Source organism: Pezoporus wallicus, unplaced genomic scaffold (assembly GCF_028554395.1).
Source record: "Pezoporus wallicus isolate ANWC-B61680 ecotype Strahan unplaced genomic scaffold, APGP_CSIRO_Pwel_v1 scaffold_7392, whole genome shotgun sequence".
Lineage (NCBI taxonomy): Eukaryota > Metazoa > Chordata > Aves > Psittaciformes > Psittacidae > Pezoporus > Pezoporus wallicus.
Window position 1 is genome coordinate 5,033,454 of NW_026639923.1, and position 18,308 is coordinate 5,051,761.

Consider the following 18,308-nt stretch of genomic DNA (forward strand, 5'->3'; position numbering starts at 1 on the left):
GAGGACATTGCGCCCTTACTTTTTTTTCCTAATGCCTTTGTGATACACAACAAAGATCCTGGCCCAAGATCTCCTTGTCTGTCATCTTTTTACTGGATTGGCTTCCTCTACTAGGATTTGATGTGTTGGCTGTAGTTCCCTCACGGTGATCGGTAAAAATGCTATGTAAGAAAATGTGGCCTTTTTTCATGTTAGGAGATTGGTGTTTACAAGACTGTAAAAGAGAGTACAAGTGTCCAAATGAAATAATTTTTCCTTTTATTTTTTTCTGGCTAGAATCTAGACTTACCAAAATATGCTTATTCTACTTTCTGAAATTTCTTTCTCAGTAGCACCGAGTTGTGGTCGTTTAAAAATGAGTGATTATTTTTCTTTTCATCATAAATAAGTGACTTCTGTGATTTGCCATCTCTGAAATATACAGAAGTAATGGTTATATGCAGAGCGTTCATCAAGGTTTACATCTCACTGTGCTGTTTCGGTATACCTGGAACAGCATCCTGAAAGACATCATTTTTCTGGTGAATCGGCACAGTGAAGCTACAAATGTATGTTTTCTTGTTTGCTTTTTCTCGATATATTCAGGATTGGGTCATCAATGGGCCACCCACAGTGTTTTGGCTCTCAGGATTCTACTTCACTCAGTCTTTTTTGACCGGTGTCTTACAAAACTATGCCAGAAAATACGCAATCCCAATTGACCATATTGGATTTGAATTTGAGGTAAGAAAATGCAGCAGAATTTTGTTTTTCTTGAACAGCTTGAAACATGTTCTGGGGCAGTAAGGAATAGAGTCTGCAAATGAAAAGCAGTTTTATTTAAAGGAGCAATTTCAGGCTATCACTTATAGGTTTTAATATACTCCAGATAAAAATAAAGCAAGCAATGGTTTAATCATTCTAGGTGATGCAACAGGAGCACACAATGGAGAAAATGCCAGAAGATGGGGCTTACGTGAGAGGCCTTTTTTTGGAAGGTGCACGATGGGATAGAGAATCCCTGGTAATTGGAGAATCGCTTCCAAAAATCCTTCATGATTCTTTGCCCGTAATTTGGCTGAAACCTGGAGATAGTTCCAAATTTTCTCATATGAACATCTATTTATGCCCTGTATACAAGACAAGCGAGAGAAAAGGTGTCTTATCCACTACTGGCCACTCAACCAACTATGTTCTCTCAATTGAACTCCCATCAGACAAGCCCCAGAAACACTGGATAAATCGAGGTGTGGCAGCACTATGCCAGTTGGATGACTGAGGATACGTATGTCAAACACTCATATTTTGTTATTAAAAGATATACTTTACTCCCCAAAGTCTGCATTTATTTATTTTTATGTATCAGGATTTCCTGCTGACTTCAAAGCAGCTCCCAAGTTCCTTTGGTTTTTAGCCATTATTAGCCACTGAACCAAGAGTCAGTGAAAATAGAACACTGCAAACAGAAACTTATTTCAAAGGCCTGGGCTTTATCTAGCAATAGATCAGAATGAACAGAACTCCCATCAAACTGTATGCTACCCACATAATTACAAGTCTTGTGAAATCCAAATACTAACATTTAGCTACTATCATAGGGCTGCTTTGTTCATGAAATTGGGCCCAAGAAATTATGCTGATTTTAATGGGAATCTAATCCATGACTCTTGCAAATAAGACTCTCTGGATTTGCCTACCACTTCCCTGTCCCAGGAGTATATAGGGCAAAGAGGGAGAAGATGAGAATAGTTTGTTGCCAACAAATAAACCCAGTCCTTAGCTAGAATGAACTGCCAGGACTGTATTGTAAAATTGTAATAACTGACACTGTGAAAATGTGCCTCAGAATCATAGAATGATAGAATGGTTTGGGTTGGAAAGGACCTTAAGATCATCCAGTTCCAATCCCCCTGCCATGGGCAGGGATGCCTCACCCTAGACCATGTTGCCCAGGGCTCTGTCCAACCTGGCCTTGAACACTGCCAGGAATGGAGCATTTATCACTACTTTGGGCAACCAGTTCCAGTGCCTCATCACCCTCACAATTCCATGGAAAACCTCTAGACAGCACATGCATTGGGAACCTGTCACTTCTCGGAGCAGTATGCCTGTCTTATAGTTTTTTAACTTTTTATTTCACTATTATTTACCCACATATCCCAGATTCCTGATAAATGGAGCTGTGTCCTTCTTTCCTGTAGTTTCATTTTCTTCCTTATCTTGCCTTCTTGCATATTGCCCTAATAACCAGCTGAAATTTTGTACCTGTTTAAGCCCTTTCATCAGAGAAGCTCAAAGTAGCTTGCAAACATTAATTAAAAAAAAATGGCCTGAACATCTTCAAAGAGCTGTGCAGTCATTAGTTAATCCCCACAGCATGCCAAGAAGGTACTAAAGATGCATCATTAGACTTGTGTGTACACAGTACAGGAGAAGCACGAAGATCAAGGCAAACATTTAAAAAAAAACCCCATTGCATAAACATCCACTAATTTAGGGCCCTAGTTCATTGGGTTTTTTTTATTCACTGCCCAAATTGCAGCATTTTAATAACTTGCTTGAGGCCTCATAAAGTCAGAGATGCAGCTGTAATTCAGCAATTTGCAATATCCTGCTACAGTCACTAAGTGATGGTGCTACGACTCATTAGAACATGCAGTTCTTATCGTAGGGATTTCTCTGTTATGTGGTGCTTAGCTGTAATAGGTGAAAACAGTGTTAAGTATTGTTTTATTAACCCTCAGGTTGTTTTATACAGATATTCATAAAATACTAACTTTTAAGAACAGTAACATACAGGTAAGCCAGAAGAGTTACAGCTATGTTTTACAATGCTGCTCTGCACAAAGATAAGCATAGATCATGAGTACAGTTTCTTCCTGAACCATATTTGGTGCCTCACTAACAGTACAGTATACAAGCACTTGGAGCATCATTATGGCTACATTGTGACTAGAGCAAAAATGTCAGGCCTTAATGGATATTTGTTTCAGTAAATGGGACAGAGATGTGCAAGGGTTTCAGCTTACTGATGGGAAGAAACTACTCTTTAACAATTTAGACCAAAAGATACTTGGCACCTATAGCAGAAATAAACTTGTTTATGAATGTTACAGCACAGTCATTCAAACTGACAACCATTTTTTGATAAGAGAATTATGTTTCAAAAGATCTAGAAACAAATTAATTAAAATTGGTCCTTTAAAACCCCTGTATTCTGTCAGACTTCATAACACAGACACTTTGTATTTGTAACATGATTACAAGTAACTGAAATGTACTATATATTTAAAAAAAACCCATTGTGGTAGTTACCATAGTTTTGAATGGCTGCATCTAATTGTTGTTATCACAGCAACAATTCAGATCACTAATTAGGTCATACTGGCATCAGAGGTTAAAAACTAGTCATGAGCCTCCTCTTGCCAGGTGCTTTACATGCAGGCCGGAGAGGCTAGACCTGGCTCTTAGATCCTTCCCTATGGACTGATCAGTTCAATCACTAACCTCTGAAGGATCGATCTTTTTAGATTTGAGTTCATGCATGCCAGTGACTGGTGACAGCTTACCTGTGGCTGCTGAGGCACTGCTGAAAGGGAAGCTGAGGCAACAATGTAGTAATGATTCTTAAAACAGTAAAATTAAGAGAAGATGGCATTTGAGGATTGAGTTTCTTGATCCTTCTTCAGAAAATACTAGTCTTACAAGCACAGTCCTCCAAATTAAGCCCTTTTAAGTTAAAAACAGATTCACTAGTAAGTGCTACCTAAATTATATTTTATGGAGATAGATTACTTTTAAACTACTGGAAAATACTGTAGGATAGCTTGCCATGTGGGTTGCTTGTTAACACCTTTCCGTGAACAAACACTAATTGGTAGTTTATTAAATAACAACAGTTCTGTGAATATATAGTGGCTTTGCTGCTGTATTGTGTGCAGCGTCCTTGTTACTGTGTTGATTTTCTAAATGCTTCTTCTGTGTTAATGTTAGATTTGAGATGAAGGTATCTCTCAGAATGTAATTAAAGATGTATTTCAAGCTTTTGTAGGTGTGACCAACAGATCTAGACAAGAGAGAAGTCTGTCTGTCTTCATGCATCTCTTGCTTGCCCTTTCATCAGGGATCAAGCACGGCTGAGTTGCTTTAGTTGATGGTCACTGAAGTATGTGATTTCCTGGGCTGCCCTTACTGTTAGAGAAAAAGTAATGGAATTTACTGTTGAGGGATATCTGTCTTGGAGGTATTTTTCTGTGGTTCTTTAAAATGAGCTTCCTGACCTTATTTCCTGAGCACTGTCCAGACGTTCCTGAAGGATAAACTGGCTAAACATTAGCATTCACAAGATTTCTTGGCTGAGATGCATTAAGAAATAAAATAAAAAACAACTCAGCTGTTAGACATGATAAAAATGTGGAAAATCTTTGGGGAAATAAAGTACCTTGTAATAATATTAGAATTCTTGGCTTTACAGGTTCAGTATTTCAATTTCTTAATTAGAAATTCTCATTAAACAAACCACAAAAAATACCTGCAGTTACAGCAAATTATAGATTTACAGCCTCGCTAATAACTCAAAGCAGATGGAAAAATTGCAGTATGCAGACATTACAGAGCAAGAGATGTTTTTTCCTTAGAGCAGAGTCAGATTTTCAGCTTGAGATGCTGTAAGACAGACATTCCCTTTCTCTTATCTCATCTGTACAAAAATCCATTTCAAGAACAGAAAGTACTATCTCTGTTGATTTTAGCACCATTGGGCTGTTAAAGAGAAAATTATACAATGAAAAAGCAAAAGACAGTACAAAGCATTCTTCTACTTATAAGTTCCTATAAGCTAGAACGTTTTGCCTAATAGGATCAGAAAAATTAGTGAAAAGTGTGGATCTCTCCTGTAATTACAATTCTTGAAAATTAATTTATAGATATGATCAAGTAGGTGATCTTTTTGTCTGTGGTTAAAAGATGGATGTTACTGATAATAATTTCTGACGGATACATTGTAGGGCCCCAAGCAAGTGAGGTTGGCTTATTTTCTCTAGATTTAAAAGGTATTACAAGAACAGACTTGTATCTGTGGGAAGATAGATCAGATAGATAGCCTAATCCCTCTTAACCTGTTTCAGTTTGATACTTCCCTTGGGATATATTGGGTCACTGCTGCAACTTCTTGAGTGTTTCCTCATCCCTAGACAACAGTGAGGGGGTGCATTCAGTAAGCAGGTATCAACTCCATCTTCTTAAATGACTATGTGCTTACTAATGTTAGTGTTAATTTGGTTTCATAAGCACATGGGTTCATAAATAAGGAGTTAGGGACAGAATATTCAGAAAGGAGGTTTTATTGAGATATTCAAGGCCAGATACCCCATCAACAAATTACCACTGCATTGCTACTGCTTAGCTTGCAGGAGAGTTTCATGCAGCTGGTTCGGAATTTAATTTCTAAAGAATATAAAGTTACTATCATCTTTATTCTAAACTATTCTAAAGCATCTCCTGACTAGTGTGATAGCTTGAAAGAGACAGTATTTTCTGGAACAGGAGTGCACAAAGTTAAGGAAGTACAGGACAGAGTGTACACTGACTGGCTGAATCCAGTGTATTACAAACTCTCAAGAACTCAGATGCATTTTGGACAACATCTTTTTGCAAGTAAAATTAATGTGTAGGAATGATATATTGCACCATTGTTGGGATACCTGACAGCAGTTGCACGGTCCTTGGAAATGAATACAATGAGTACCAGTTCATATGTCTGCCTACCCACTGGACTGACCTGCAGATGAAATTCTTTTTATGAAGCTCCCTCAAAATGGAAGTTTGCCAGTTTGACCTCTAAAAACAAAGCACTCTCTTTAAGGCAGGTTCTCTTTGTCATACAGAGTTTAACTTAAGCTGTGAAAAAAAGGGGTTTGGCCTCCAGACTTGATGAAAGAGCAGATCTAATCCTTCCTTTAGCTGAACAGACTTGGGGTTTTAAGAAATTTCAGTCTTATGGTGCTGGGCCATAATGAAGATCAGGCACTAGTTAATACTAGTTTCTCAAACACTTACTTTGAAAAATAGACTAGCATTTGAAAGCATCTCAAATAATGTGATAATGTTACTGCAGTTCAATTTACTGGCTTTTCAGTCAAGGAAGTGGATACTCATTTGAGTTACTTAAGGCTACTTGAGACTTTTTAAAATTGCTTATTTATATTTTCCTTCAGAAATAAACTCATCGTTATTTCAATTAGGTAACTTTAGGGATGTTCTCTTTTAATAATCTACATCTTACAGTATGTGCTCAGGAAAGAGTTGTGACTATAATACAGACAGTAAATTGACAGTGCTCATTTACATAGCTGTTTATCCACCTGATGAGTCACAGCATCAGTACCTTCATTAGCCACGTGAATTTTAACAATTCAGAAGATTCAGAATGATAGCTCAATGATAAAGAATAAGCCTAAGCTCCCATTCAAAACACTTGTCTCTGCACATTTTTCTTTGGCTCAATTGACACGTCTACACTGTGCATGAGGATAGGAAAAGACTGTATTTGGACTTGTTTCAATGAAGGATTAAGCAGTGTGTATAATCACGTTATTTTTTACTGTCTTTGTTCCATCCCACTTTTCCTCTGCTAAAGGAGTTTTGTTTTGTGTCTTCCTGGCAGCAGTAAATTTGCAAAGCTCCCACTGACAGGCAGAACAATGGCATTTTACATGATACTTCCCACAGGAGGTATTCCCAGGAAATAATTATATGGGAATAGATACCTTTGTGGACTGGAGCCATAAAAGGTAGTGAGAAATTGGACTAGACAGTACCTGTCATGCTGACTTGTTCTTCTCATTGTTTCCTTGTACTTTCTCATCCACTTGTTTTTTTTTTTTTTCCACAGTACATTCTTGGGAAGCAACTGTCACTCTGTTCTGCACATGACCAGTTTTAACTTATTTTTAAGGTAGACAGGAATATTTCTTTGCCATTTTCTATTAGAACTTGTAGAGCTCAGAAAATGATACTTCATTGGTTTTGCCCATTTCAGTAGGAAATAATGTACACTGCATTTTTCAAATCTGCTTTTTTTACCATCCTTAACTTCTGGCTGGAATAGGTTGCTGCTCATACCCTCTGCCCTCAACACAGCTGTGGGCTGTGCTTATACAGTCTCCCAGTAGAGTGTGGTTCTTGTCCACAGCTTGGTCTCATTGGTACTTCTAGCCTACCTTTCCTGAAGAAAACAGCCTGGTAAAGCCAGAGCACTGAAAGGGAGCCAAAACAATTGGTGGCCAGTGAGGGGGCAATTAATTTAATTTCACTTCCATTCACGAGGCACCTGCAAAACAGAAATGGCCCTCAAACTTAAAAGGCAGAAGAAATAGTTGTAGGTGCTTTCTTTTAATAAAGGTGAAGTTCTGTCCATAATGTAAGAATTAAAACCTAACTCTAAAATAATTGTTGAGAAAGCCAGTGTGCTGATTATGCTGAAAAGCTAACCATGTAAAAATGCACAGTGAAGACACGCAAAGCATCCTAAGCTGGCTTCCATAGTGATACCCTGAAGGGAGAGTTTTCAGTCAGTCCATACATGGGAACCTGAGGAACCCGAGGAACCCAAGAGTGGAATGTTTCACTCCAAGTTGTGTAATGGCATTCCAAACTTTGCATTTCATATCCACGCCCTGTCCAAAGGAAGTGAGGGGGAACCAAAAGAAAAGATGACATAGAGGGTCTAGGCTACTCCCCTGCAATTTGCAAAAAGATAAAAGGAGGACTTGTGGCATTTCTGCTGTCCCTTTGCTACTGTCCCTTTAGAAACAATATTTCTCTATAAGGGTACTATGAAACTGGAACGATTCTTCAGGGACAATAGGCAGAGCAGGGACAAGAGAGGAAGGAGTGCAGCTGCAGTCAGTGTATTCCCACCTGCATTTGGAAGGTCTGGAGGTACAGTGTCTGCTTTATTCTCCTGGGCTTTCTTGATTCTTGCTGACTCTTACACAAGGCACTGCCTTGAATCACAACTGAGCATATATAATTCTCAAACTACCAGGGAACCCTGCTATAAATGAACAGAGTTTAAAAACCTGATGTAATTTTCCTGATGTCAAAGTAATCTTGTATCACACCTCGCTCCTTGAAAAGTGTTACCTTTATTGAGGCGTCAGTGGTTGAAATGTAATAAATACCAGACCAATCTTGTCCATCGTATACATTATATCATCGCTTTCTGGCATCCAGAAATATGTGAGCAGGTGACCAAACAGCTTCATTCACAGATGTGCACACAAATCACCTCGATTGCAGTCCACAGTTTAAATGATGTGATTACACATCACATCTTAAATAATGGGTTATGAAACTTCATCATGGGATTTCAAGTATATTGGCTTAGAAATCTTCCTTAACTTTTCCTGGTGTCGCAACATACGGCCTTGTTTATGGGCAAGACCCATAGGAGGCAGGTGGATCTGGAAAAGAAAATCCAACCAGTTAGGTGCAAATTGAGAAGCTACAAGAAAAAGAAAGTATATATACAGACTAGGTTTCATTGAGTTTGAAATAATTTCTTCACACTTTGGAAAGGGCAACTGTACCATCCAGCTTATTAGATTTCTAGGAAGAGCACTCTGAGGTGTGATTAGTGGTGTAACTTTCAGGCCCTAAATGTTGTGTTTATTAAAATCATATATACATTAGGCTTTAATGACCTTGTTTTGGAGCTTGGTATCAGATTGTAATGATATAATGCTTGCTGAAATAGGACTGCTGACAATGTTCCAGAACGGTAAGACCTAGAAAATTCTCAAAATACCTGAGTAGCAGTGTATTCTACTCATTCCTACCTAACAAGTCACAAAACTGTATGTACTGAAAGACTGTCTTCTTATTGTTATGATTATGTATACCATATTAAAATGCACAATGTCAATGACTCCACAAGCAGAAAGAGCAATAAGTAACAGGGTCTTCCTTTGATTGACAATGTCTTTGTATTTCATAGGACTGTTAGTGGGAGTCATGCAACTATATCCCCCCCTGCTAAGTGACTGAAAAATGTAGGTGTTAGCAGTCAGATGTTATTGTTGCTGAGGCTGTCATCCTGTAAGAGAGCTGTTTAGGTGCAAGTAGTAGTAAAAGCACTGACTAAAGCAGTAATAGAGATTACTAGAATCTGAAAAATAATGATCATCCAGTTTGTCTGAGACAGTGGATCTTGGACTGATCCTCTGGGATTCTGAAGCCACTGCAGAGCATAAATTTTAAGCCCTTTTCTAGGAGCACTGTTTGCCAGATGTGCATTGTTATTCTCTATCCTGGAGAAAAAGCTGTATGTGAAGCAGATGCTAACACTGACCATATTCTAGGCAAGCATCTGATGGAGATAGATAAAATTTAATCTTGACTTCCTTGATAAGGAAACTACAGATGTGAAAATACAAACTAATCAACAGGAGTTGAGAGAAAGTTTCTATGGGAGGCAGCATAAAGTACTACAGACAGAAGTGACTCAGCAGTGAGGTAACTATACTGAATGGTGCAATAGAAGACACTGCTGCAACTTTCAGCATTTTGGTCATCTTGGACATGTTTTTCTCTAGGAAGAGGGGAAAAGAAGCAACATAGGCAGGTGTTTCATAAGACCTGATTTATTAGAAGAACAGCTACCAGTAACGCAGGCTATGAAAATAACTGTATCTATGGCAGATGTAATTAAGTATTTTTATTATCTTGTTTTATTACGTGGAAAGATTAACAGATTTGATTCCATTAATGTCTTTTTCTGGTTGGACATTGGTTGGACAAGACTGCCTAAATATTCAAAGGCCTTGAGAGTTTAGCTCATGTAACTCCATTTAGACTTTGACTTCTTAATTTGTGAAGAAATTAGCCAATTTACAGGGAAATAAGATAGATAGAAAACATTTCTATACACATTTGGCTTATTTGGCTCTGATTTAGCATGGCATTTAAATACCGGCTCATCTAAAAATGCACTGCAGAGACAGTGATGTGGACTGTGATGTAATTATTGCCTAGTGAGAGCCAAGAGGGTGCAGCTGAAGATTTTGTGACTTAAGATTTCTACTCACAGGCCTTGGGTAGGGGATGTTATAGTGAAGTCCAATTTCAATTCTTGCCTCACATTCTTCTATATACTGCTTAATCAACTTTGGATCTGTTACCTAAGATCATAGAAACAAATGTTTTGTATGAGTACAGCAGTTAGCAATTGAAAGCTCAAGTGTAAATGATGCACAGCCACATGACTTTCTCTAGCTTTTTTTGGCAATCCCAAGAATACAATTATCTATTTTTCATATCCATAAAAGGTAACATTTGCATTGACTCAATAGTTCTAGGCTTGATGGTGCTGGATATTAAGGCCTGGAGCTATCTTGACTGAGACTACAGAAAGAGGGTTTTACCCAAACATGGTATTTTCATTGTAAAAAAGACTATACACATGTAAACTACTAATATAGTTATGAAAAAAACCACACTCACCCATTCATCACTCAGCAAGATAGCTAGAAAAGAAAGAGAAGAGACTCCTTGGTTTACACTCTGTTATCATCCTATCCTGAAACTCCCTCTGAAGTCAGAAATGTGGTGTAAATTGTGACTTACATCCATTTTTTTTTATTTTGAATTACTCCAATTTAGTCCCACTCCAAAATGGGATATAAGTAAGCATTGCGATCTAGATTACAAAAAGGACCTTCGATTACCATGCAGTCTGTATTGTCCCTTTCAAGAGGGGTTTGAAATTTCTTCCTTAAGAAAAAAAAAGTGCTTCTTTTAAAAGAATTTCCAATAATTGCTGCTTTGAGAAGAGAAAAGAAGTGTAAGAAGCTACTGAGCTCTGTTTGCCATTGCAGGGGTAATGATACATTTATCTAACTTTCTAAAAGATAAAAGCTGCTTCAATTACATAAGCAGTGTCTTTTGAATTTAATTTTTTATTAGTACTTTTTAGTGAAAGCTCTAAACCTTGTAGACTTCTACAGTAGTTAATGAAGAGCTGAAATGGTTTGAGTTTTCTTATTACTATTTCAGTGGTGGGATTTAAAATATAACCAAAATACACCAGCATTTAAGGTGAGTGAAGTGTTGGGAAATCAGCTCTTATATTCATATGTTAGCACCCAATCACTGTGATGGTCCAAAAAGCAAGAGGGACAACCATTCAGAAAATCAAAACTGTAAGGATACTCACATTTTTGTTTTTTCGGAATAATGTTTGGGCTTCATTGATAATGTACGCTTTCTCTTTAACAGTTTCTTCTATCTGTCCTGATGCTGATTGCCATTTTTTGGCTATTCGGAATATCTTGCGGTAAAGGCCAAGAACTTCTTGTCGAGTAACTGGGGTCATCTAAAAAAGCAACACAAAACCCCAGACATATGCATGAACATTTGAATTGCTAAAAAGCCAGCAAGCAGTATGCTTTCTCACACAATTGAATTAAAGATATTTCTACCATCTAAAGATATGCTGAGCTATACAAAAGCCCCAAAATAGTAGTAAACAGTTATTAGCTATTGAAAGCTGAAGACTCAGTCCAGCCAAGTATTTAAACTGACACTCAAACCTATCTCCATTCAAACAGCTCCAGTTCTTGCTCAAAGTTAAGCACTTGCTTTAGTGCTTTGCTGAATCACAAGCCTGGTACAAGAATGCCCAGGTTTTGCTTCACTGCTATTTTGCAACAGACATTGGGCGAGTCACTGAAACTCTGAGCATCCCTCTTCCTGTGAAACTGTTGTACCAGTGCTGCCCCTGTCTTTGCAAAGCATCTTGGATCTGTGAATAAAATACATGATAAAACAACCACAATGATTCAGCTGGAGTTTGATGTGATGAAAAAGTGATGAAAGTTATTTTATCTAAGCACTGCAGGAGAGGCAGACTAACTGTGGATTTAGGAAAGTTCTGAATGTCTTTATTTTCAGAGAGCTGCATACCTGCTCAGCCCACTGAATCAGCCTCCAGGTGTGGTAGGAATCTTTGTCAGAAATCAAGAATGACATCCTATTCTATTCTTATTCTATTTAAATGAGTATTTTATCATCACTGACACTATTTCATGTCAGACAACAATTATTTGTGAAAAAAATCCACTGCAGAAACAATGACTAGTGCTTTAGGGACACCACAGCTATTGAGGGACACCACAGCTACTGAGGATACCTTCCTGTCCAAAAGGCAGATGCAGTAGCACTACACAGTAAGTATATAGATGCAACGAGGAACAGATATCAGGGACAGGCCACTACCTGACTGAGTCAGGATCCATTTGCAAACCTGGAACTCTAGTTACTGTGGCTGAATCAACCCTGAAATGAGACCTGTGAGCTGGGAACAGCTCCTCCGAAGGACAGTGTGGAGCAGGGTAATCCAGATGGCCTGAACAGCCCTCTGGAGGGAGCACTCTCCTCCCTTGATCATAGAGGAAAAGCCACTTCCCAATGCACGCACCCGAAGTCTAGCAGCGTGGCCGTCGTCACTCATCTGACTGTCGTGTGGGTAGTAGCACAGGGTTTTGACCCAAAGTCTCCTCAAGCCGTATTAGTTCCCAAGTGGCAGCCTCCACCACAGCAGCTAACTTCTAGTAGTATTTCGGTCCTCCTGTGGCTTCAGCTACTCACACCGTCTTTTCCTCACCAGTCGGAGTTACAGATGCTAACTGAAGACATGACTCGTGCCATAGTTCGTTTCACTAAAAAAGCCCCCAGTGTATTAAATCCAAGCATATTTTGTCTTAACTGTTGCTATGATTTAAGGACTTTTTGTTGCTTCATGAACTCTGTTAAGGATCTTAAGAAGTACAGACATAAAACTGTTTTTCTCTGATTCTTGAGAGAACATTTTTTATTTTTCTATTTGTATTTTTAAAACATTTAAGCAATCATATCTTTTCCCCTCAGATATAAAAATGATCCTTCCTACCCAGTATTTCTAGTAAATGTTTATGGTATTTCTAGGAAATAGAAATAGGAAACACTTTGGAATAAATGCTTCACTTTACCCACTTTGCAGCTCCATTTCAGGCAATAGCGTTAGTCATACACAAAGCTATGTGTGTACGTGTATCTGAAAAACCACTGCTTCCCTCTGCGAAGTGCGTATTTTGTACAGAAAATAAACAGTTCAATTACAACGGCTGACCAAGCACAAGCCAAGTCCCACATCGTGTCCTTAACCTACAGCCCCTCCTGGCCTCTCACCCCTCTGCTTTTAGTTGAAGGTATCACTTTCTGGTAGACTCTTTGTTTCCTGCTGACAGCTAATAAAAGGTAGTACTGCACTGGAAACTGTCAGCTCAGGTTTTCATGTAATACATAAAGAAAAATTAGAGGAATAATGTCAGGAGAAAAAATGTTTAAAATAGAGGTTTAAATTTTGACCTAGACATCAGACAGTTTCCAAGGCCACAACTTGCACAGTGCATGTCCTTTGCTCAGAGCTGTAATCATACCTGTCGCTTTTGGGTTTTAATCATACCAAGAACCTGTTTATAAAATTATTGTTTAAAGTTTTAGAATCAGTGGGGTTTTTTTCCCCACTAGTTGCTTCTGCTCCCCCACCTAGAACTTTTTAATTTCTTAGTGTTGGAATTGATAGAGAACTGTGTAGCCCTTCACCTAGGCATGGGCTGCATTTCTGCATTATTGCTCTCCTTCCCACATATGCTAGATGATGTGAAAGACATTAAGCAGCTTTTCATATATATGGCTCATTTAGTCAACAATCTCTAATGTTACAGACCTGCTCATAGACCATTTCTGCAAAGATACATAAATGAATGTGTGAGGAACTCTTTACGGCCAGAGGACCCCTGTCTATCACAGATGGGAGCAGACAGGACAAAACTCAAAGCCTGGCTCAGATTTTGAGTGGGACTCTAAATACAGGATAATTCCACCAACAGCAAAATTACTTCCAAGTTAAAATGCTGTAAATGAGATTGCAGGTTTTCTTCTTTGGTATAAACAGAGCCCACACTGACAGAAATGTAAGTGACAGTACAAGTAATGTATCAGGTGTAATTTCATGAAGTGACACTACTTGTATTAGTTTTGTGGGTGTGTAAAAATGATTCTGAGTGGGACAGAAAGGAAGATAAGGGAGGCTTTCATGTCCTTGTAGTTACTCATCTTGCAACTTACATCTTTGGCATTTAAATCATAATTATATTTCACATCTCTGGAATGTTAAGTGGATGTTACACCACTTTCCCACTAACACTCATCTTGTGGTACTCACACCCATTGTTTAACTTCTGCCACCCTTCATTTTATTGCAGAATGCAGCCCACAGAGGTTAACCACAGGCATTTTTGTCAAAAAGTACAGGGCTGTTGTATTAACTGAGCAAATTTCAGGTGTTCACTGCAACAAAACAAGCTGTGAGAGGTCAAAGGTAGGTCTGTAGGCACAAATGTATCGATGGGAAAAGTGGTAGGTTGCTTTTGAGCTGAGTGTTAGAATTCAGCCTTTGGAGGGAAGCCAAGCACTGCCTTCCACACAGCATTTGCTGGATGCCGTGGCAGAGTTCTGGTAACGCAGGGTTGTATCATTCTTTTGATCTACGTGCAAACCCCTGTTACCAATATGCAGATCAAACACGTGAAATATCCCATTGTATCCAAACTTGCAAAGGAGGCTTGAGCAGTTAATGAGTTACTGCATGGTGAGGATGCAAACTTTTTTCATTGTTAATTAAAACAAATAGTCCTTTAGACTATGAAATGTAATAACATTTTTCTTTGGGGAAACAAATACGCATTCCTTTGGATTTTTAGATGATTGACCCAGAAGTTCACTAATCTAAATAATCAGTCAAACACCAGTTGTCTTCTGCTACTTGCAGGTTTGTTTAGAATTTAAAGTTTATATAAAAATAAGGAGAGGAATCTGTCAACTGCACTGTAAAGTGACCCCAACAGTGCACTGTCAAAGCAAAGAAGGCAAGCTGCATGAACACTGACTATCTAAGAGCAGCTAAATTACAGCTACTTCCCAGGGAGGGATGCTTGGCTAAGAAAGCATGTCCAGCACTCTCCTCCTATCTCCTTTGATGAAGTTGTAAGTCTATTTTATTTCATCCTTTCTTTTCAAGTCAAGTATTAGCTACTCACTTGAAATATAAAATCTGTCAGCAATGAGTACATTGAGGATTTTAGGAAACAAAGGGTGCAAGGAATAGCTCATGGGTAAAAAATTACATTTTAAACAAATAGATCTCTTCTTTTACGTCCCAGCTAAGTAGGGCATGCATTAATGCTGATGCTGAAACCATATTTGCTCAGGGGAAGAGATGGTGGGGAACAGAACTCTGTGTGAAATAATTCAAAAAAACGCCTTTGAACTTCTCAGATGTAAAATGTTTTATTTAGAAACAACACAAATTCTATTTGACAGCTGGCTTGCTACTGGCAAATAGTCCTAAAGACACAGTGACAAACTGCTGGGCTGACTGCCATCCAAATCAAGCTATAATCACATTTCTGTTACAGAAATAAGTGACATAATTCAAAAGCATGGCGTATCAACATTATAGCATGGATCAACAGCAGCTATGGCCTGCATGATAACCCATATCTCATAGTTTCAAATGCACTTTTTGGCTAACTAAAGAGATGTGAAGACCTGTACATATCTTGCCTTTGTTTTAAGAGCTAAATTATACCATTTAGCGAAAGAATGACCTGCAGTCTCTCTCCTGCTGCTATCATTCCTTTCACAGCTATATACAGCAACTGGAGGTCAGTAATCCATATTCATCTTTCATGCCAGTCTGCCAAAATGAGTCTGCGCTTCTTAAGGCAGCAGTGAATTTGTTCTATCATTCCCTTGAGGGACAACAACTGAAACAATGAGTTCCTGTGGCACAGGGAGAAGAGAAGGGGTCACAGATTCCTGTGATAGCTGGGTAAGTCACATGCCTTCCAGTGATACTAATTTCCAAAATCCAGTTTCTACAAAAATAATTTTATCTTCTTTTACTCAAATCAGTGAGTTAGTGGCCTGTGACAGCTAGTGCCCTGCAAACATCGACCACACGTGGCTGCAGTACATAGCAAAGTGAAAGCTCATCTGATTTTTATTCTTAATTGAACAATCTTTCTTTAGTATTTAGTCAAAACCAAATCATAGCAGAACTTTAATCACAGCTAAAATAGTCCATCTTCACATGGTGAAAAACAAACTAAAATGAAAGCTCTTATTCTTCCATGATGGTGTTACATCCTCCTTTCTACCAGTGATGCAAGTAAATTTCAAGTAGTTTCCATCAAGGATTAATGCGATTCCAACTATTTCTCACTGTTTCAATCTACATGCTGCAGTCAGAAATCTATGCAGATTTGGTGAAAAAGAATGAAGTTAATGAATCAAGTTACTCAGTTACGATACCTGAAAGCAAAGTGACTTTCACATGGGTTCAGATTTTGTCATACCAGTATCTTTGTGCTGGCAAACTGAAGTGATCTGAAACCCCGATCGATACGTCTGAACCAGCCTCTCTAAGTCGTTGTACTTACACTGTTCATCAGCTGGGATGAGGCTTTGCTGTTCTATTCATGCCTTGGATTTCTGACTGAACTGGGATCTCTTCTAAGCTTTTTCTTACATACGGAGCAATCTTTTGATCAGAAAAAGGGAACTGCATGCAAAGAGAATACAATTAAGTAGTAAAACCAAGGACTTGTGTTTTATCTCTGGATTTCCTATGTTATTTCAAATAACTGAAATTTCAGGAAATTAGGATTCTACAACATTTTCTCCATTTGTATAAATGAAAGGGGAACCCTTAACTAGTCTCTTTTGATCATGAAGTTTTCATTTTGTCAGTCTGAGTTGGTCGAGGCATTATCTACCTTTAGTAGGACATAGGGACTCCAGCGCTGTGAGTGCCTCCTGGGCTGGAGTAGCCTCAGGAAGAACAAAAATACTGACTTGGACTGTGGAGATGGGGAGGAGAAGCAAAAAAAAATAGCACTTTACCTATTTCTTAGCTTTCTCCTGAAAATCACGCAGTCTCCAGGTAAACTAAAGCAATGTGAACTTGTCTCTAGTCTTGTGCAGCCCTTTTGCTTATGCTTTCATACAGTTACAACCATTTTCTCTTTTCCTCCTCCTTTGTATTTAGTTCTCTGTTAGTTACAAGCAGAGAAAGAGGTTTTAATGTGGTGCAACATATTTAGCAGAGAAAATGAAGTCTCAGCTATCCTTGGATGGCCTTACTTATATAATAGAGAAGCATACAGAAAGATACCAGTGTAGACACAAATCCCAGTATGGATTTATGCACCTTATTCATATCTTGGCTTTGAGCCAAATGCAACTGAATGCATGAATAGAAATATTTTCCAGCATTGGAAATGCTCCCAAACTCAAGAACAGGTATAAATATTAATGCTATCCGAGAAACAATCCTCCCTACCCCATTTCTTACTTCATTCTGTGGGTCATTTGATGAAACTCAGCTTACGAGCCCTCTCCTTCCATTTCCAAGCACCTTGGTCTCAGGACATTGATAGATATGATTTTCAGTCACTATCTGAGCACTGTAGCACGCCATATATATGGAGTTTTGGAGCCAAGAAAACCTCACGGAGTACTTGCACTAGACGCTCTTGAATGGTCGATTGATCAGCCTTTGGGGCTCCTGCCTCATTGCTGGCACAAGGGCAGAGGAACACTGGGGAAGTGCTGCTCTATCTGTCCCAGTCTTCTCTCGGGTTCTGTGGAGAACCCTTGGGCCTGATGGTGACAGGACACCTCCTTGACAGGATATGCAGGTGCAGGTGAGAGGTTCGGGACTCATTTTGCCAGCACCTGGGACCCAGGCCATGCCACAGTCACCTCTGCAGCTACTGCTGCACCCAGGCAGGCACAGGCTGTGGGGGTCAGGCCTACCCTAAGAAAGGTCCCGTTCACACAGCGCAGGGCTGTAAATGCACTGGCGGAGAGCAGTGTGACTGTGGGACTTGGCCGTCCTCCGCCTCCTGTGCACCACGCAGGCTGCTGCCAGCGCTACGATGGCGGTGGCCGCCCCCCCGCCGTTGCCCGCTGCCGCCGGGGGGCGCTGCAGGAGCGGGCGCCCTCCTGCCCGCTGGCTGCCGGGGCGGCATTGCCCCTGCAGCCGGGCGGAACCACTGCGTGAAGAGGAGAGGGTTGCCCAACCCCAAAGGCCTCCAGCCAGTGCTCTCCCCTCTGCCTTCCCCGCGTGTCGGCTTGCCCGCCCTCCATCTTCTCGCTTTACCTTAGGGAGGAAGAGTATCGAGGTCCCGCTCCCCACCTTCGTGGCGGCGGTTCCGCCCCAG

General features: G+C 39.5%; 2 protein-coding genes and 1 long non-coding RNA gene across 5 annotated transcripts in view; 1 reads left to right on the forward strand and 2 right to left on the reverse strand.

The window, feature by feature from the left end:
- The window catches only part of DNAH3 (dynein axonemal heavy chain 3), a 66,755-nt gene extending 65,439 nt beyond the window's left edge, over positions 1-1,316 (forward strand). For both annotated transcript variants that reach the window (XM_057416769.1, XM_057416767.1), the window contains 2 exons: positions 586-723; positions 905-1,316. In XM_057416769.1, coding sequence (XP_057272752.1) covers positions 586-723; positions 905-1,258 — 492 coding nt within the window. In that variant the 3' untranslated portion in view covers positions 1,259-1,316. The remainder of the gene's footprint in view (positions 1-585; positions 724-904) is intronic.
- LOC130603198 (uncharacterized) lies at positions 436-5,970 on the reverse strand. The gene is made up of 3 exons (XR_008973086.1): positions 5,746-5,970; positions 4,511-4,644; positions 436-1,109 (listed from the first exon to the last, which is right to left on the reverse strand). It is a non-coding gene; the product is annotated as an uncharacterized LOC130603198 (long non-coding RNA).
- Positions 5,971-8,179: 2,209 nt separating this feature from the next.
- On the reverse strand, positions 8,180-18,270 carry LYRM1 (LYR motif containing 1). 2 transcript variants are annotated; one of them, XM_057416758.1, is made up of 4 exons: positions 18,248-18,270; positions 11,195-11,353; positions 10,068-10,160; positions 8,180-8,444 (listed from the first exon to the last, which is right to left on the reverse strand). In XM_057416758.1, the coding sequence occupies exons 2-4, from the start codon at positions 11,351-11,353 to the stop codon at positions 8,328-8,330; spliced, it is 369 nt and encodes a 122-aa protein (XP_057272741.1). In that variant the 5' UTR covers positions 18,248-18,270; the 3' UTR covers positions 8,180-8,327. The 2 variants fall into 2 exon arrangements, with proteins under 2 accessions (XP_057272741.1, XP_057272740.1); XM_057416757.1 differs by lacking the exon at positions 18,248-18,270 and adding an exon at positions 16,524-16,711.
- Positions 18,271-18,308: the final 38 nt, after the last annotated feature.

Excerpts from the sequence above, each read along its gene's own strand:
- LYRM1 (XM_057416757.1), bottom strand. Across the intron at positions 10,161-11,194 it reads TATTCCGAAAAAACAAAAAT|GTAACAGATCCAAAGTTGAT; the intron begins GTGAGTATCCTT and ends CTATGATCTTAG. Across the intron at positions 8,445-10,067 it reads ACATCCCCTACCCAAGGCCT|ATCCACCTGCCTCCTATGGG; the intron begins GTGAGTAGAAAT and ends TTTCTTTTCCAG.